Raw genomic sequence first — 17,978 nt, forward strand, 5'->3', positions numbered from 1 at the left:
TACAGTATTCCACAGATTCAAGCAGTTTAATTGCAAACGACAAATTGTTGAAGGCCTATCATGGTATGCCTATGCCTATACCTATACGTGTCCCCATATGCATGTTAGGTACCATTGGGTCGATTTTGACTCATAGCGACCCCATATGACAGAGTGAAATTGCCCTATAGGGTTTTCTAGGCTGTAATCTTTATGGAAGCAGATTATCAGGTCTCTCTCCTGCGGAATGGCTGGGTGGGTTTGAACTGCCAACCTTTCAGTTAGCAGCTCAGTGCTTAACAGTTGTGACATGAAAGCCCTTTCCTATACCTATGCCTATGCCTATGTCTATGCCTGTGCCTATACTTATGTCTATACCTATCTCAAGAAGAGGATTTAAGATTTAATGTTTTCTTAAATTGAATTCTAAATTTAACCCCCAGAAAACATTCATGACTCTCTCAATCACGTCTATTCACTTCTATTCGGAGCTAGCTTACCTGGGAATGACATCCAGTCATCTAAGAGATAGCAAAGTAAATTTAATATGTACCCCAGATCTCTCACATATTGATGGATGATAAAATCAGACTCCTAATTTCTCAAGGTAATAGAAGAGAGCATGAGTAACTTAATGCAAACACATTATTTTATTTATTACTTTTAACCTCTGTATTTCCCCTCCCCTCAGCCCCACCAACCTTTCACCAGGACACCCCATAAAAAATGAAACTGGCTAGTTTAAGTTCTACTCTCTTTCCTTGGCTCAGTCTTTACTTAAACATAAAATAGCCAGAAAATATGAAATAGAAAAATAAGAAATAACTGGTACATGCTGAATTAGCAGTAATTAAGTAAGAGTTTCAAAAAAAGTTAAAGTAACAGCAAATCAAAATTCCATGTATGTTGTCTGTTTAGTAGTTTTAAACACCAAAAATGAGGGAAAGAGAATGTATTTTGGGACTAAGTGGCACTGATGCTTAGATCATCTTAAGGTATTTAGCTTGAGATTTTTTGGCTCAGACATTATTTTTCCTTTTAATAGGTTTTTCTAGATTATTTGTTTTTGTTCTCTTTTGTTTTATAAATCTCAGTGTGTCCAATTCTATGCAATTCACTCCAACACACCTTACCTTTCTTGAATTTGATTCAACAAACATTCTAAGGAAAAGTAAAAAAAAGAAAAATCACACCTTATATTTTAAAATTACTGCAATAAATTAACATTCTGTCTTCCTAAACAAAATGACTCTGGTACTCTGTCAACCTGTGGTTTAAAATATCCTGGGGGTGGCAGTAGTAAGAGGAATCAAAACAAAAATAGCATATGTAAATAAAGAAAAAAAAAGTTCTTCACTTACAACATTGCGGAATTCCGTTATCAAAGCTTTACAAATACTAAAAATGCAAAGTGAAAAGAACAAAACCAAGTATTTTCATGTAAATAAAAAAGAGAGTTGTACCTGTTATTTCGAAGTGCAAGTGCTTTGGTTTTAGCACTGATATCATAAATAAAACGTTGCTGGGTAATTATTATCTTATTTTCTGCTGTTGTATTTCCCAAGATTGTGATAACAGGATAGCCCATCTGGAGCGTCCACTGATCCATTACTTCTTGTATATTTACATATTTTCCATTCCTTTTTAAAGCCTTTATAACCAAAATTGTATAAATTCGTTTTATAAGCATGAATTTTAAACATAATTAACATTAAACCATTTTCATTTTTGTCTTTACAATTTACCTAAAAATATGAAATACTTAAAATCAGGGAGGCTAATATAATGTGCTAGTAAAATTAATCTTCTCACCTTAAGTTAAGCTTCATGCATGTGTATAAAGAAATGGGAGTTTTATTAGCATTAAAGTTTTTACATAATGGAGGATAAAATACATTTTACTGGCAAAGTAAGTACTTGGCAGCATCATCAAGTATCCCCAGTGTGCCTAGTAGGCACATTTAAATATTTGTCATTCATAGATAGAAGGAGATATCTCTTTAAAACTTTCAATATTCCTCACTTAAGTATGGATACCTGACTGAACATAATAAAATTATATTTCAGAAATATTCTCATTTTTGAAAGTAGGCAAGGTATCTTATACTACCATTCATAGTTAAAATAAATTTAAATCCCATTATCTTTATAATATATCAAAAAGAAAACAAGTAAGCAATATGAGAAAAAAGGGAAATGGACAAAGTGAAAAGAAACTGTCAGTGTCAAAGTTATGAATGCTTTATAAACTCAATTCAGATATTCAAGGAGAGGTTTTGGTGTCCAAGCTGCCTATACTTTACCTCTGACAGTGTATTCCAGAGATCATTTCTGGCTGCATTGCCATACTTATGAATGGTTAAATAATCCTACGAAGAAGATAAAGTTGCAATTACAATTCAAAAGCTAAACAATTACAGTAAACACACGCATTTCTCAATTCAATTAAACCAATTCTATTTGTTGGAATTGCGTTAATACGAAGAGAAAGACTCAAAAAGATTAAGAATCTAATTCTAAAATATTCCAAAGAGATTTAACAATAACATATTTTCTAATTAAGTCCTCAAACAATAGTAATCTTTTAAAAAATGATTTTCAAAATCGTAATCACGTATGGATTTCTGGGATCAAAGATCTTCCCCTTATTTATCAAGTCAGCCTCAGCCAATTGGAAGAAAATCACTTTCCAGTGAAATATTTAGTGGAAACTTATCTATTGGGCTTTTATATTACAGTATTTTAGAAAATTCTTTTATGGAATAAAAAAAAGAACTTTGGTTTATGCTGAAAATCTTTACTTTTTTTGACTGAAATCAAAACTTACATCCCAAGGATGATTCCACAGCAAAAAAATATGTGCTTATGTGTGAACTTTACCAGAATACCTAGTTGATAAGTTTGGTCAAGTTGGGATCGGGTATTTTTTGTTTATTCAGCCACAGAGCACGTGGTGTTTCCCAGTGCCTCCTGTTTGGCAATGAAAAAGCCAATCAGTTAAGAGGAATTGCTTTGCCAAGAAGGAGGACTGTCTCTACAACCTTTCCTAGCATCTCTGCACAGGAGAGATGCCTATTACAAAAATGATGAATGCTGCTTTTCATTAATTTGAAGCAGACATTATTATTTCATTAAAAAATGAGTTTTAAATGTATTTAACATTTTTGAGCTTAGGACTTCCCAACCATTAGTTAAATCTACACAGCTTTCTTTCTGATTTCAGGTCTTGTTTCTTTCTATGGGGTATGGTTTATGTCCTTGTGAATGTGTCATTGACTTATAATTACTGGGCGTTAAGTTTTTCTGATTTCAAAGTGGGGGGATGAAAAGAAAATATGTTATGTTGTAAAACAAAGTCTCCTATTTCATTTGAAATTCCTTCACCTCTACAACATGTAGGTAATAGGCAAAATCTTAATTTATATTATAGTACTGAAACTGAAGAAAAAATTGCTGGCTCCATTCAGTACTTTATGTAAAGTGGAATACTTTCGGGATAGTTAAAGTTGGGGAAGCAAATTTTCTGAAATACAAATTGTAGCACCTGTGACAGATTCCACTTTTGTGGGCAACTCACAGCACAGCAAATGGCAACTCCCACTTAATCAGCTGCCTAGAGAAGAAATGTCCAGCACTGACTAAGCAGCCACAAATTCATTGTCGTCAAGAGGTGTTACGAATAACTTTATTGAAAATACGTATCCTTAAATAACCAATGTGAATCTGAATTTTAGCTTTGGACAGGACTTAGGAAGCACTTTTTATCTGAATCCTGGAACCAGGATTTAAATAAATTATTTCAGATTTAGCCCTCAAAATTATTATCAAATCATTCTTTTTTGGGGGGGGGGTCATTTGAATAAATTTAAGAATAGCAGAAATCATGAAACATAAATTTGAATTTTATTTACGTGATCCTACAAAAAAAAAGTATTTAAAATGATTTAATATTGGATTCTGTTTATGGAGAGCCCTGCTAGGATAATACAAAATGGGGAGCAAAGGAACAGTGACTTGACCTTGAAAGGATCAGTATGGAACTACAGGTTTCCCCTTGGAGACATCATAAAAGCTATAGACTGTCCAACTTGGTATGAATTGGCTCTTGGCTCGATTTTAATTATTAGCTTGAGTTCTTTGTTCCCTCCCTAATTCAGAATAAGGCTCAAATTTAAGTTTTGACCAGGCTGAAATAGCAATGACCCAGGCTTAAGAAGCAGCTCCTAGCATGCCTGGCTTGATGTCCAGGGAAGAGATAGCATGTTGTCTTGGAATCCCAGCAGCCCCAATATTCACGTTATTGGAATTCTATATATGTCAACTGTTTTTTTCTAAAAATATGTTTTCCTTAGCTATTCTAGCCTTTCTCTTGCACAACAATATGCATATTTTGAATCAAGAATTTTGCTTCATCTTTGTAGAATTACAAAGAAACTTAAAGGATAGTGAACATGCTTATTAGGAAGCATGTCAGTCATTTGTTCCTCCATTTACACATCATTTGTTCTTCCATTTACACAAAATGTCTGAAGCACTTAGCATGTGCCAGGCACCTTTCTAGGTGATGGAGGAACAGTGATGGACCAAAGACAACTGAGAACAACTGAAAATAATGAGATGTAATTTGAGCAGGTCCCTGTGACTGAAACTGAAAAGCCTTGGTCCAACAACCATAAATTGTTGGCAAAATAAATTTAAACACTTGGTATATGACTGAATAAGAAGACTTAAGTTCCTTTCAAACCTACCAGTCAGTCAATGAATATGAAAATGACTGGATATGAAACTGAAATACAAATCTATGCTTATATTTATAGGTGTGAAAGCCAATCAGCAATAGATATGACATTATGATATAAAGTAGTGTAATGTATATAATGTTTTAATATCAGCTGTAAGAAGAATCATGGGCTATCTATCCTAGGTCTTTCAGAAATAATACAGTTATCAAAAAGAATACACAAAGATGATCACTTGGATATTCTTAAGGGACATATCCAGCAGTATAAACTGATTAAAAATTAAAAGAGTACTAAACAAAAATGTATTCTGATATATCTACCTACAGAGAAAGGCAACATACATAGTAAAGTGTCAGGAACTGTAGCCTGAGCGCATTGGTACAAATCCAGTCTCCAGTACTCACTAGCTGTTTGATATTGGGCAAGTTGCTTAACCTCTCTGTGCCTGTCTTCTCTTCTATAAAACTGGAATAATAAAAGTACCTATCGGACAGAGTTTTTATGAGTATTAAATGACTTACTATATGTACAGTGCTTAGAGCAGTGCAGAGGGGCTAGTACACAGTAAGTATTCAGTAGATACTAGCTACAACAATCTTTTTAATCACCTCAGGCTAATGATTAGAAAACTGTAACAGAAGTAAGAAAAGGAAAACCATCATTAACAATAATAATTAAGGAATATAGCACATGAAAACTATAATATTTTCCTTTTTTAGCACTCTGTGAATTTATTTTTTATATTCAATCCACATAACATTATGAATTAGATAATGTAATCATCATTTAATAAATCAGAAAACTGGAACTCAGAGACTTCACTCCATATCCAAGCTCCGTACCTGTGTTCACAGCTGCTTTTCCAATATTCACTGGATTCTTGACAGATAACTAAGTGCCATATTCAAACCGAACTCATTGTTCTCCCCCTTCCGGGCTCTTCTTGGGAGCCTTCCCCTACTGATGAACCTGAACCAAAGAGTCATCTTTGATGCCTCCCCCCACTTCCCATCACATTCCCTTGCTGACTTGGCATCCTAAATCTTCCTCTAGCATGTGTCTCTACACTCTACAGCATCTTACATGGATCACTTCAGTTGCCACTGCTTCCATTCTGTTCCTTTCAGATACAGACAGAATATTCATCATATACGCACATGAATCCCTGCTGTGTTCAGAATATAGTCCAAACACCTTAATATCACTTAAAAAACATCCCTCATGAACTAGTCCTTCTGTACTTCCTCAATCCAACTTGTTACCTTTTTGTTCTCTGCCTTAATTTTACCACTTTCAGTTTTCTGAAGATGCCTAATGTGTATTTTCTCTCCTTTCTAGTTCTCTACACGTACCTTTTCTCCTTTGCCTGTTTAAATTCCATTCAGTCTTCAAGTTTCAGCTTTAATGCATTTCCTCCAAGAATCTTTGCTTGCCCACTCCCACTCCCTTCCTGAATCTGAGTTAAATGTCTCTCTTATATTCTCACACCTTGCACCATATAAGAACATTTAATATACTGTGTTATAATTGCCTATCTACTAGTTTAACTGCCTAGTCTGTAGTCTGTAAACTCCATAAGGCAAGGACCCAGTTATCCTTGTTTATCACTGTTTAACCAACACATATACTTCCAGTCTGGTATACAATAGATGCTCAATGTCCTTTCATGATTCTTGGGACAGAATGCACCCACAAATGTTTTTGGGTTTTCAGATTTCTCGGGAAGGTATTTGTCCCACTAAAAGTATATGCTGCCTTCCAGTGGGGGCTTGTACAACAGTTAAAAATGAAAGAAATGCTCTTTGGCAAAAATTCACTAAGGTAGAAGGCTGAGGTGTGAGGCAGTGTAACCAGGAATTATGACTGGGTCAAACTTTTGTCTCTTTTGGCTTTTATACAGCTATCCTTGTAAGCATATTTATAGCTTTATGTGTGATAGTTAGGGAGCCCTGGTAGGTTTGGTTTTGTGTGCGTGTGTGTGTGTGTGTGTGTGTGATATTTGGAAAGTTAGAGTTGTCCAATGTAACCAAATGCATGTATTGATCCATGTTGAAAATGTTAATATTTTGGGGATATACATGCCCCACAAAATATATATCAAAATCCATATTTCATAACAAAATTTCAGAAATGTTCCTTAATTCAGTATGCCTTCCATTAATGAAAACACATGGTATCAACAAAAAATTCAAAGCAGAAAATAATTGGGTCTTGAAATGGCTACATGTGTGATTTCTGACACTCCTTAGTCAATATGCATTTCTGTTAGTAACTGACAATAAAGAAAAAAGAGATTTACTCTGCACATCAGGTTCCCCAGAAATGTTATATCTAGACACCAATATAGAGCATAATTCATTTTTTCAGTACATATTTGTCAGATATATAATTTTCATTGATATATATGCAATTCCATGCGATGTCATCAAAAGATTATAAACTTATTAGATATAAGACCATTTTTGTTTTACTTTCTTTGCTAACAAGTGATATGGTTCATAATGTTTCATGTATAAAAGCCAGTGGGACTAATAAAGGCAAGAGGAAAAGTAAAAACGGTGAGCTGAGGAAGTAAAGCACTATTATCTTTTAAGATTTACAGAGAAATAGTTATGGAATACTTACTCTCCTATTAATGAGTTCTTCAGCATATTAGGACAGAGGATTAACTGCATGGGTAGTCTATTCCTCAGGATACAGAGGAATCATTCAATAAAACCAAAGATATATGAATTGCTTTATATGCATTTAGCTGCAAGTAACAAAAAAATCCACCCTCGGATGACTTTTAAAATGATAAAATTGACTCTTTCTTTTTATAAATAGGTATGGTGAGAGGCAACTCTCTTCTTCTGGATTTCTTTTAGCCTCACTCTTAGGTTTGAATTCATTCTCTGGTTTGTCACTACATAGCTGTAGCAATCCCTAGCATGACATTCAGACATGACATTGCACAGAGAAACAGAATTTCTTTCTGCCAATCACTTTTTAATAATCAAGAAATCTCTTCCTTAATTCCTACTGAAAACTCTCCACAATTCTCGTTTGTCAGAACTGCATGATGTTATCAGTTAGAGAGTATAATCATCATTTAATAAATCATTTAATAAACATAGCCAAAACATGCTACTGCAGCTCTGGGGAGTACTGTTAGGGCTTACACAAGTGCAGGATCCAGTCCTTGGAGGTACATGGCTGTACAGAAGAGGGCAAAGAAGCTGAACAAAATCAGAATTCAGTTAATGAATAAGAGGAGGAGACTCGTTTATGAGTACACCACTAACGGTGTTTTCTACAATGAGACGGGGACACAAGTGTGGGCCTCAGTGACACTGGGAGTAGGATGCCATCTACTTGGAAGACTACTCTGAAAAGTACTAGGTGAATTCAGGCGTTGATTTTTCTGACTATGGGACAAGAAGCCTGAAACAGAGACTTCAAATATTGTTTCTTTCTATCCAGAATAATTGTACCTCAGAAAATTTGTAGTAGACATTTGTCATTTTTGGGTTTTCCTAAATTTGAACACCACCTTTATGTGAGGGCAATAACTCACTATGGAATCTTGCAGGAAAGCAATGACTCCACCTTCCACTATTGAAATGGAAAGGACAAAATACTGCATGTGGTGCCTTTCCATTCTCTCTGGAAAAGAAGCATGGGCATGTGTCCTGTCCTCAGACAGCTGCCTACTTTCTCCCAGGATTGTGAATCCTAATGGAGTAATGCAAAGAAGTAGGGATGGTTGAAAAAGTCTTCCCTGTGACGGTGACTGTTAGAGTTGACTGGTGGCCATGATAATGGCAGCGACTGAACCTTGCACTCCTGTAGCATGACCTTGGCTAAGTTTCTTGATTTCTGAGCATATTTTAGTTCCTACTATATTTCCTAAGGCTAGTTATCCAGCATTCTCATTGATTCAACAGGCTACCCTACACCCTTCCAATAAATTCTTTTTGTGTAATTTAGCCAGAGTTTATTTCTGTAGCTTGTAACCCAAAGCCCTGACTGATATAATACTAATGGTGACATAAGCAAAACAAAATAAATACCTTTAAATTTTCTTGGTAATCTGCAAAAATAAAAATGTAAACTATCTCTGACAACTTTCACAAAATGAGAACATCAAGCTCTAATTAGTAAATCTAAATAAGTACTAGGCTTTCATTTTGTGTTATGAATACTAGGAATGGGGGAAAATATGAATAATGTCTTTAAAGAGTCAAACAAGAGGGTTAGATTAAAACACACACACAGAAACTGAAACGAAATGTGGAAGGTACAGAAAGCTCCATAGTAATATGCTAAATTTTTGTCTTTAAAAAAGCTTCTAGAGCAAGGGCTCTTAAGCTGGGGACTATAAGCTCTGAACTTAAATCTTTCTAAGTACATGCATTATTAGAGTGAGATAATCTTGAAAGGGTCCATGAGCAACAACAAAAACAGATTAAAAGCTGCCAGATCACAGTAATGTCACCCAAGAGTGGGATAAAATCTATTTGAAGCCTGGCCTGTGCACTTCAGAGGATGTTTCTACAATCCCTGACCTTGAGAAACAGAAGCAAGGAGACTAAAACAGTGACATATGACCAAGTAAAACATAAGAAAACTAGACTATATATAGACCAACATATTATATTTTGGTTAATACCTGGAGACTAGTTGGAGATTGTGAGATTAAGTAAAAACTGAGTAACAAAGCATTGACAAAGCATGATACAAAAATAAAATAAACAATTGTTTGTTTTTTAATTATACTAGATAAAAACCAAGAAGAAAGAGGTATAAGTGATAATAAAACCTATCTTTATCATTAAATTATAGTAAAATAAGCTTCCCAGAAGCGAATCCAGTATAATAGGAATCATAACTACACTTTTCATGTATGGGGTTTCTGGCCACCAGACATGATAACAGAGAGGTGGCATTTAGGAACAAAGCCATTTGAATACATAGAACAGCAGTTGAAAAGTCAGTTATATCATCGTTTGCACACCATTCTGATTCTAATTTTTTAAATGCGTGTTTACTCTAAATTTATCTTCATAAGTAGCTTGCTTGGATATAGGAGGATCCAGATATTACTCTATGAACAAAACGGGATTTTGCATGTTTTAAAAATCCATCACTCCAACTAATGAGTGTTCACAAAATCAGTACACTTTATAAGGAGTTGCTAAATATAGCAGAAAATCAGAAAACTTTCACTCAAAAGAAAATGCAAGCACATGAAAGGTTTTCAGTTTGTTCATTTGTTTGTTTTAATTACAGACAGTAGCATATTCTCACACCAGTTTTGTTTCCATATATCTTTTATGTATTAATTATAGATCCTACCATCAATGCATCAGCATGAAGGCACACCAACAGAGAGGAAATATTGCTACTTTTGGATTTGTACTATGTTCCAGAACAACCTGTTAGGGTCTTGCACCTGTCAGTGAAATGGTGGGAATGTAGTAGTCTATAGGAGTGTTCTGGGGGGTACTAAAACATCCCCACCTTTCACTTTTGCTGCTAGCCTGAAATATTGCTAAAACATAAAACGAATCTATGGGTAAAACTGAAGTTTGTGAGTTGTTTTTTCTAAATGTCCTGATAAAGGGCTTTGACCACTACAAGATCACAAAATAGATAAATTATGTCCTGGCTGGTCAAAATGTACCGCCTCTTCTGAATCAAGATGCCACCGACTGTAGGCTATGTCCATGAAGTTCGCCTCCGACCCCTGTTCTCACTCAGCACCCAGTGCTCGTGACTAGTTGAGAAGAAAAGGCAATTTGGTTGAGAAGTAATTGGTGTGTATATTAAGATGAACTAGATAAGATTTCTGGCTGACCCTTACCAGCCATGCGATAACATTAATACCTACCTGATAAGTGTGTGAACAGAAAATGGCAAAAAACAAGTATTTAGAAAAATGTTTGTCACACAACGAACCCAGGAAACATCACTTATTTTAAGAGCAAGTTCAAGAAAAACGAAAAGCCCAAGGTGAGCAGCTTCTTCTTCAACCTGTCTCCAAGCGAAGTCAAAATATTCTAGCGGCCCAATGAGAGGAAATTATATGAACTAACCTGAAGGAGGAAAGTGCTTGGAGGAAAGCAAAAACATAAAAAGCAGAAAAAAAAGTTGAAACCAAAGCCTCTTTATGCCGGAGAAAAGCTTAGAAGATTTCCCTCTAAGTCTGGAAAAAGAAAACAGGCTGGGAGGTTCCTCTGGTTGTGGGGTCTAGCACATTCCTTTTACCCAGCATTCTTCTGAAGTGACAAGACCACTGATGGATAGACCAGGGAATGGGGATACAAATTAGGTTGATTAGTGCAATATCCCCATGGCAAACTGATACAGAATCAGCAAAGACACTAACCTTCAGGTTACCAGAAAGGTCTGGACAAGATGCATACCAAGCATTGAAAAAAACACACGCTATCTCCACTTCTCTCCCATTCACACTTCAACCCACTCCATGAAATCAATACAACTGCCTATCAGTGTGGTGGAGACCAGAGGGCTCTTCCCCACATGTTCTGGACTGATAAAGCTGCCTTGAACTTTCTTACATGAGTGGGCATAAGGGAAATTCAATAAGGACAGATTAAATTTCCCATACGCTCAGAGGCATGGGGAATTTCTTCTATTCAGTGTTAAAATCGTACATACTATGCTAATATATTGTTTACTGTTCTCATTCTTAATGGAAGGCATTTGTCTATTAGATCCTTCCTGTGTTCACTTTCCTTAGATTTCATAGTTCATCTTAACCAGTTCCTGGCAAACAGCCTCCTCTCCTTTGCAGTTCTGTTCTTCGGTCATACTACTTGGCAAAAACCCAATCCTGGATGAATTCAAGTATTTGTCTTCTCCAACCCTGCACTCATGAAGCTGAACATCACAGGAAAAAAATCACGTAATTGAGCAGGTTCATTTTATTGTAAATTCATAATCACCCAACTCGATAGGCACTCACTAGATGTGGTTACCCATTCTCAATGCTCAGTGTTTAAACTTTTCGTCTCCTACCCTCACTTCAGTTTCAGCTACTGACCCTTGTCTCAAACAACACTGAAAAAAGCAGAAATAATCAGAAAGAGCTCCTTCATTTTCCCATTACCAAATCTTCAAATGTACTGGAAGCATCTCTCCTATCAATGACCAGTCCTTTCTCCTTCTCAAGGACCAAGATTCCAGAGTTATCTCTTACTTCTCTAGCATTATCAAACCCTCCCTCTCCTTCTCTATCAGTCTACAGCTAGTACAACTGTCTCCCATCTTTAAACACAAAACAAAAGCCTCCTTTGAGCCCTTATTCCCTGCTAGTTACTGACCCCATTTTTCTAATATCCTTCTTTAGCAAATTTCTTTAAATATTATTCTACATACACTGTCTCCACTTCTAAATTTCCCATTTACTCTTTAACCCATTCCACCAAAACTAATAAAAAATTGCATGCTGCCAAAATGAACACTTTTCAGTCTTTATCCTACTGCACTTTTCAGCTGTATTTAACTTTGTTGATGACTTTCATATTGCTGAAACATGTTTTTCTCTTGGCATCACACTTGGTATTCTGCCCACCTCTACAGCCATTCCATCTCAAGCTCCTTTGGTGGTCCCTGCTCTTCTCTGAAACTCCAACTGTTACAGTCTTTCAGGCCTTGATTTCAAGCCCTCAAATCAGAAACCTCAGAAGCATTCTTGATTACTTTCTCTCCCTTTGTTCTCACACCTCATTCTTCATCCAATCTATTCCTAGGTGCAGTTAATTCTGTCTTCAAAATACATTTTGAATCCATCCATGTCTCTGTATATCTACTGACATCCTATCTAAGCCTCCGTCATCTTTCACCAGAATACTAAAATACTCTCCTAATTTTATTTACCAATTCCTCTCTTGGTCTGTCAACTCTCCCAACGCCAATGCATTTTTGCAAGTAGGTAGATACCTCTTAATATAAAACAAATCATGTCACTTCCCAGCTTAAAACTCTTGAGTAGCATCCCACTGTACTTAGAATAATACTTTTTCTGCATAGTCTACTTTGGTAGCATATGATTGGCTCCTAACTATCTCTCTCACCTAGTCTTTTGTCCTTACGAATCTGCTCATTCACACTGTTTTCTTTATTTTCCTTAACATGCTCAACACTTTCTTGCCTGAGCCCTTTGGACAAGGTCTTTTCTCTTCCTGAATGATCTCTCCTAAGCTCTTTTTCATCCCTCAGACCTCAGCATACATTCCATTTTCTCAAGAAAGATTTCCTGAACACTCAATCTAAAGTTGCCTCCCCCCACTCTCCCATAGTATCCTATTTTCTCCTTATAGCACTTTTCACATTGAGCAATATATATTTTATTTTCCCTACTTATTCTGTGTCTCTCTTACCATATTATATGACTTATAGGAACAGTTACTATCTCTGCTGTACAGCATGTATTAAATACTCGGTACTTAAAAAAAAAAAATTTTTTTTTTTTTTTTTACTTAATACGATGTCTGACGTAGAGCAAGTGTGTAATAAGTATGTTTAGAATAAACAAATGTCTGATGGGTCATAAATGTGGGCTGTACATATAAAACTAAGTAAAGCTTCTGGTGCAGGAAGAAAAATAGTAAATTTTGCTTTGTTAGAACAAAGCATTTAACAAGCCATTTTTACATTTAAATATGTTAGTGTTCTTAAACGTGAAAAAAAATGATCTGTAAAACAATCACAAGAAGAGGCCTTGAGCAGAAGAGAGAAGATGGATATAGGAGACTGGGTGCAAATGGAAATCAGATTGAGTAAAGCAAATGATACCACCATTCTTTATGTCATGCTAACATGAAGTTGGAAACCCTGGTGGCGTAGTGGTTAAGTGCTATGGCTAAAAACCAAAAGGTCAGCAGTTCAAATCCACCAGGCACTCCTTGGAAACTCTATGGGGCAGTTCTACTCTGTCCTATAGGGTCACTATGAGTCGGAATCCACTCAACGGCAGTGGGTTTGGTTTTTGGTTTTTTAACATGAAGTCCTCTCTACCATGAGACTGAATTAGAAAGGTAGAACACTATTGACCAAAATGGTGTCTTGAACGCACTTAATCCTTTTGTAAGCCAGATTCCAAATACAAAACTTAGAATTGGTCTTCACTGCATTTCTTTTAAGGCACTAACTCATGACACATGGCTTTTCATGACAATGATTTGGTATCACATGGAAAAAAAGACTTGTGTAGTATATATGTTAAAGTTCATTATTTTTATTGTACACACATTTATACGATGTTATAAAAAGAGGAGTAAGACTCTCAATTTTTAAACGGATGAAACACCTGGATAAAAAGTTCATAAAATAGTATAAATTGAGTGAAATGCAAGAAGAGAATATACAAAAAAAATTCAGTCTCATTTATGATAAAAATATATACACTAAAATAAGAGTGGGATGGTTTTTCAGTTACTAAATTAATAATAAGTATATTTTAAAATTATATAAAGACCCAATGCTGTTTGCTCAATGTATTATAAAAAGAGAACTTCCAAGCTTTACTAATAGGAGAATATACTAGTCTAACATTCTGGAGGAAAATTTTGGTAATATGCTGGCTTCCAAGAATGTATGTGAAGAGATGATCCAAACTATAAGGGGAAAAATCTATATTTTGAAGACTATTAAAGAGTTGTTTATTTAACAAAAAATTCAAAATTAGATGGTCACAAAGGGAGAAGACTTAAATATATTATGGGACATCTATGTCATATTAATAGTATTAAACTTTGTAAGAAAATCATCAACCAATTACAAAATATGAGTAAAAAGGAAAAATAACAACTTAAAAATTGTTTGGGTTTGTTAGTGTCAACACTTGTAACATTGCCAAGTAGGCAGTTTCAGGCTATCGCAGGTACTTCCTGAGAAAAGAGAACATAAAAAAAAAGAGGAAAAATAAATTAAAAAGGGAAAAGAAAGAAAACTGCTGATGCAGGAGCTAAATAGGTTAGAGAAAAATGCCTCCGAGGCAAGTTTATTGTACTTCTGAAGTAGCAATCTGACTACATGGATGTGTCTACAAACATGTGTCTACGGTTCTAGATAAAAAAAAAAAAAATCCAAATGTGTGTGCATTTTTCACAAATGCATGTGCATTTACATGCATACCAACATGTTCATATATTCATATCCCTCTTATCAGCTAAATATGTCTAATATTTTCACAGAAATATTTGAAATAAAGTGATTGAAGACATTATTTTATAGTACTAACTCTACTAGCTAAAATGTATAATAATATATCTTGATGCCTTAACTAACTGGTAAAAAAAAATCACCAATAAATATAAATTTATGTGGCTTCCCACTAAGCAGGGAAAATGTCTGCAGGATGAACAAATGGAGATCTATGTCTTTAATAGTAAAGACTTTTTAGTTAATTACATATAGCTACAGAGATCAGTTACAAGTTAACACCATGCAATTCAGACGCAAAATCATAAGGATTCAATCACTGATCTGTAAATAAACAAATTCATTGAATCTGATGAAGTTTTTTTTTTTTTTTAATAAATATAAATAGCTATTGCTATTTAATTTTGAGAAAGTACTTGTCTTTTATTGAAGATAAAATTCTTGGTTCTTATACCATGGAATCTTTCCATAAAATTAAATCTTTTTCTCTTTTACATGCTCATTAATTTCAGGTGTGTAGTTAGTTTTTAATAAATGCTAATTTGGTCAAATCCAAATGTCTAGAACCAGTAATGATGATATTATTATCACACGGTTTTGAGTGATTACAAAAAAAATTATTGGCAAATATTAACCATCTTCCCCACCACCTATCTAACACTGCACTGCGTTTAAGTGAAACGCAGAGACATTTGAGCAGAAACTGTCTACAGTCATTCGTTTTAGATTAAATAAAACTGAGCTACCATCTGGATGAAAGCATAATACCATCTCCTCAGAAAGGAAATTAACTTTGACACACTGCCTCTGTTCCTCTATTATTTTCTGACTTTTCATTTATATGTAAGCCTATATGCAGGAAGCAAACAGTCTTTCACAAATGTAAGCCTGCAGATAACAAAAATCTTGCATACACATGCTAACATATAACAACTCACTGGAACACAAGTTATTGAGTATGTTTTTGCTACTAATAATCCTTATGGCTTTGTGCCTGTCATTACCTTCAGGCTATTAGGATTTTATGAGCACAAACCAATAATAATGATATTTTCCTTTTGCTTTTTATCCACACCTCATTGCCTTACATTGATTTGCATAAGCAATTTCCACCCTGATAATTGGAGCCAAACATCTTGTTGTAGGTTATCTTATGGAAAAGAGCAGTTAAATACTAATCAAGAGAAATCTTTCTTTATTCAACCATATTTTAGATGATATCAAATTACCCTCAGTGGTTGAGTGGGAAGGTGACTCATTTTCTGACATGGATTTTAGGGTTTGAGTTTATATCAATCTTAACATTGATCTTTCTTCATAGTTTCAATTCCCTAATGTTAACTCATAACAACATAAAGAATGGCACCACTAGATCCAAATCATTAAAACATCACTGTTTTGTTTGAAAAGAAAAAGCAATAGTGCTAGGTACTAATTATTTTTTTAACAGCTACTTGAGCCGATCAATGTTATCTGAGGATTTCATAATTATAGCTTTACTATTTTGTTACTGGAAACATCAGAGAATAAGAAAAAAATGTAATTAGGGAATTAAAACAAGGAAAAATGAAGTAAAAAAAAAAGGTTCAAGTAATTTAAAAAGTTCCATCTAAAAGGATCATCACCTGAATTACTTACTTTAAAAGTAATCCTGTAACACTTATATAGAATTAGGAATTTAACCTAAATTATAAAAATATACTAAAAGGAGTAGATTCTAATTTGTTGATCATATATGTATTTTAACCAGAAGTACTTCTACCTATGGGTAAAAATTAATCTCTATACATTTAAACAAGAACCCTAGTATAACACAGATAACCCGGGGTGTAAATGGAAACAGGGAGCGCGCTGACACATTGCAGGGATTTCAACCAATGTTACAAAATAATTCGTGTATACATTTTTGAATGAGAAACTAATTTGCACTATAAGCTTTCACCTAAAGCACAATAAAATTTCACCCTAGTATACAAAAAATGCAACTATTACCAAAAGATGTGTGGTAGGAAGTTTTTCTAGAAATTTTGAGGAACAAGGGAGATTTCAGGAAGACACGTAAAATCGCTAAGAACTTGTAGAGAGAGAGAAAAAAATGAGAGCAAAACAGCATTATATTTACATAGCAGTTACCACATGGGAAAAGAAAGACAACAATATTGGGCACTGAAGTTTGTCCAAGTGTGTAGAAATGAGGTTACACTGCACATACCTCACTCAAGTACCCTGCCAGTGAGGAATCTGCTATGTTTTGAGTAACATAATGAGAAAATAGTGTAAATATAGACATAGAACCGATGAGTGTTTTTGCTAGTTTCTCTTTAAAGGATGATTTAGGAAGCTGGTTGGAGATGCTCATACTACAGACAAAAATGAGGTCATAAACGTAAGCACTACATTGTGTATAAAAGGTATAACTTGTTCCTGTATGCAACAGAGAGTTTCTGGTTATTGTTGACTTGCCTTCTGCATTTCTCATTATCTCTATTTAGGTCCCCATTGGTAATATATCAAGCAGTTGTTTTCTTCACCTTCATTACTCACTGGAATCACTGCTAGGAAGAAATCCAGGGTTGGAAAACCATATAAGCTCACTCTCCAGGTGTCCTATGCATAGTTGATCTTAAATTAAAAGCAATTTAGGCAAACTGCCGCTTAGATTCTTCTCCCTGCACTTATCATATCCTAGGAGGATGGGGGTGAAGGGAGTAGAATGAAGATCCAACAGTTATGATCACGCAAACCGAAAGTTTAAAATTTCTTAAGTTAATTTAAAAGTAAAACTTTTTATAATAGTAAATACCCCTCTTTTTTTTTTCAGAGCTTATTTTCTTAGAAGAGCAATAACTTTAGACATTTAGAAATTTTAGACATAGCGCTAGTACTGATTCACCCTGACATAGCTAACCCAAACCATTCAAAGAGGAGACTGGAGATAACAAGACCATAGGCAACTGGAGTATGGTTATGCAGTGAGCGAACTATGGTCACCATTCATTTCATTTTCCTAATTTCACCTATCCTAAATCCTGACAAAATTATTGACATTGATTTAAAACAGTCTGCTCTGGCTAGAGTAGTATCACA

General features: G+C 34.9%; 1 protein-coding gene across 1 annotated transcript in view; it reads right to left on the bottom strand.

Moving 5' to 3' along the window:
* The window catches only part of TRHDE (thyrotropin releasing hormone degrading enzyme), a 486,396-nt gene that overhangs the window by 100,701 nt on the left and 367,717 nt on the right, over nucleotides 1–17,978 (bottom strand). Inside the window, exons 8-9 of the mRNA XM_003405210.4 lie at nucleotides 2,283–2,348; nucleotides 1,443–1,630 (exon numbers count right to left, since the gene is read on the bottom strand). Coding sequence (XP_003405258.4) covers nucleotides 1,443–1,630; nucleotides 2,283–2,348 — 254 coding nt within the window. The remainder of the gene's footprint in view (nucleotides 1–1,442; nucleotides 1,631–2,282; nucleotides 2,349–17,978) is intronic.

This window comes from Loxodonta africana, chromosome 4 (assembly GCF_030014295.1).
Source record: "Loxodonta africana isolate mLoxAfr1 chromosome 4, mLoxAfr1.hap2, whole genome shotgun sequence".
Taxonomy (NCBI): Eukaryota; Metazoa; Chordata; class Mammalia; order Proboscidea; family Elephantidae; genus Loxodonta; species Loxodonta africana.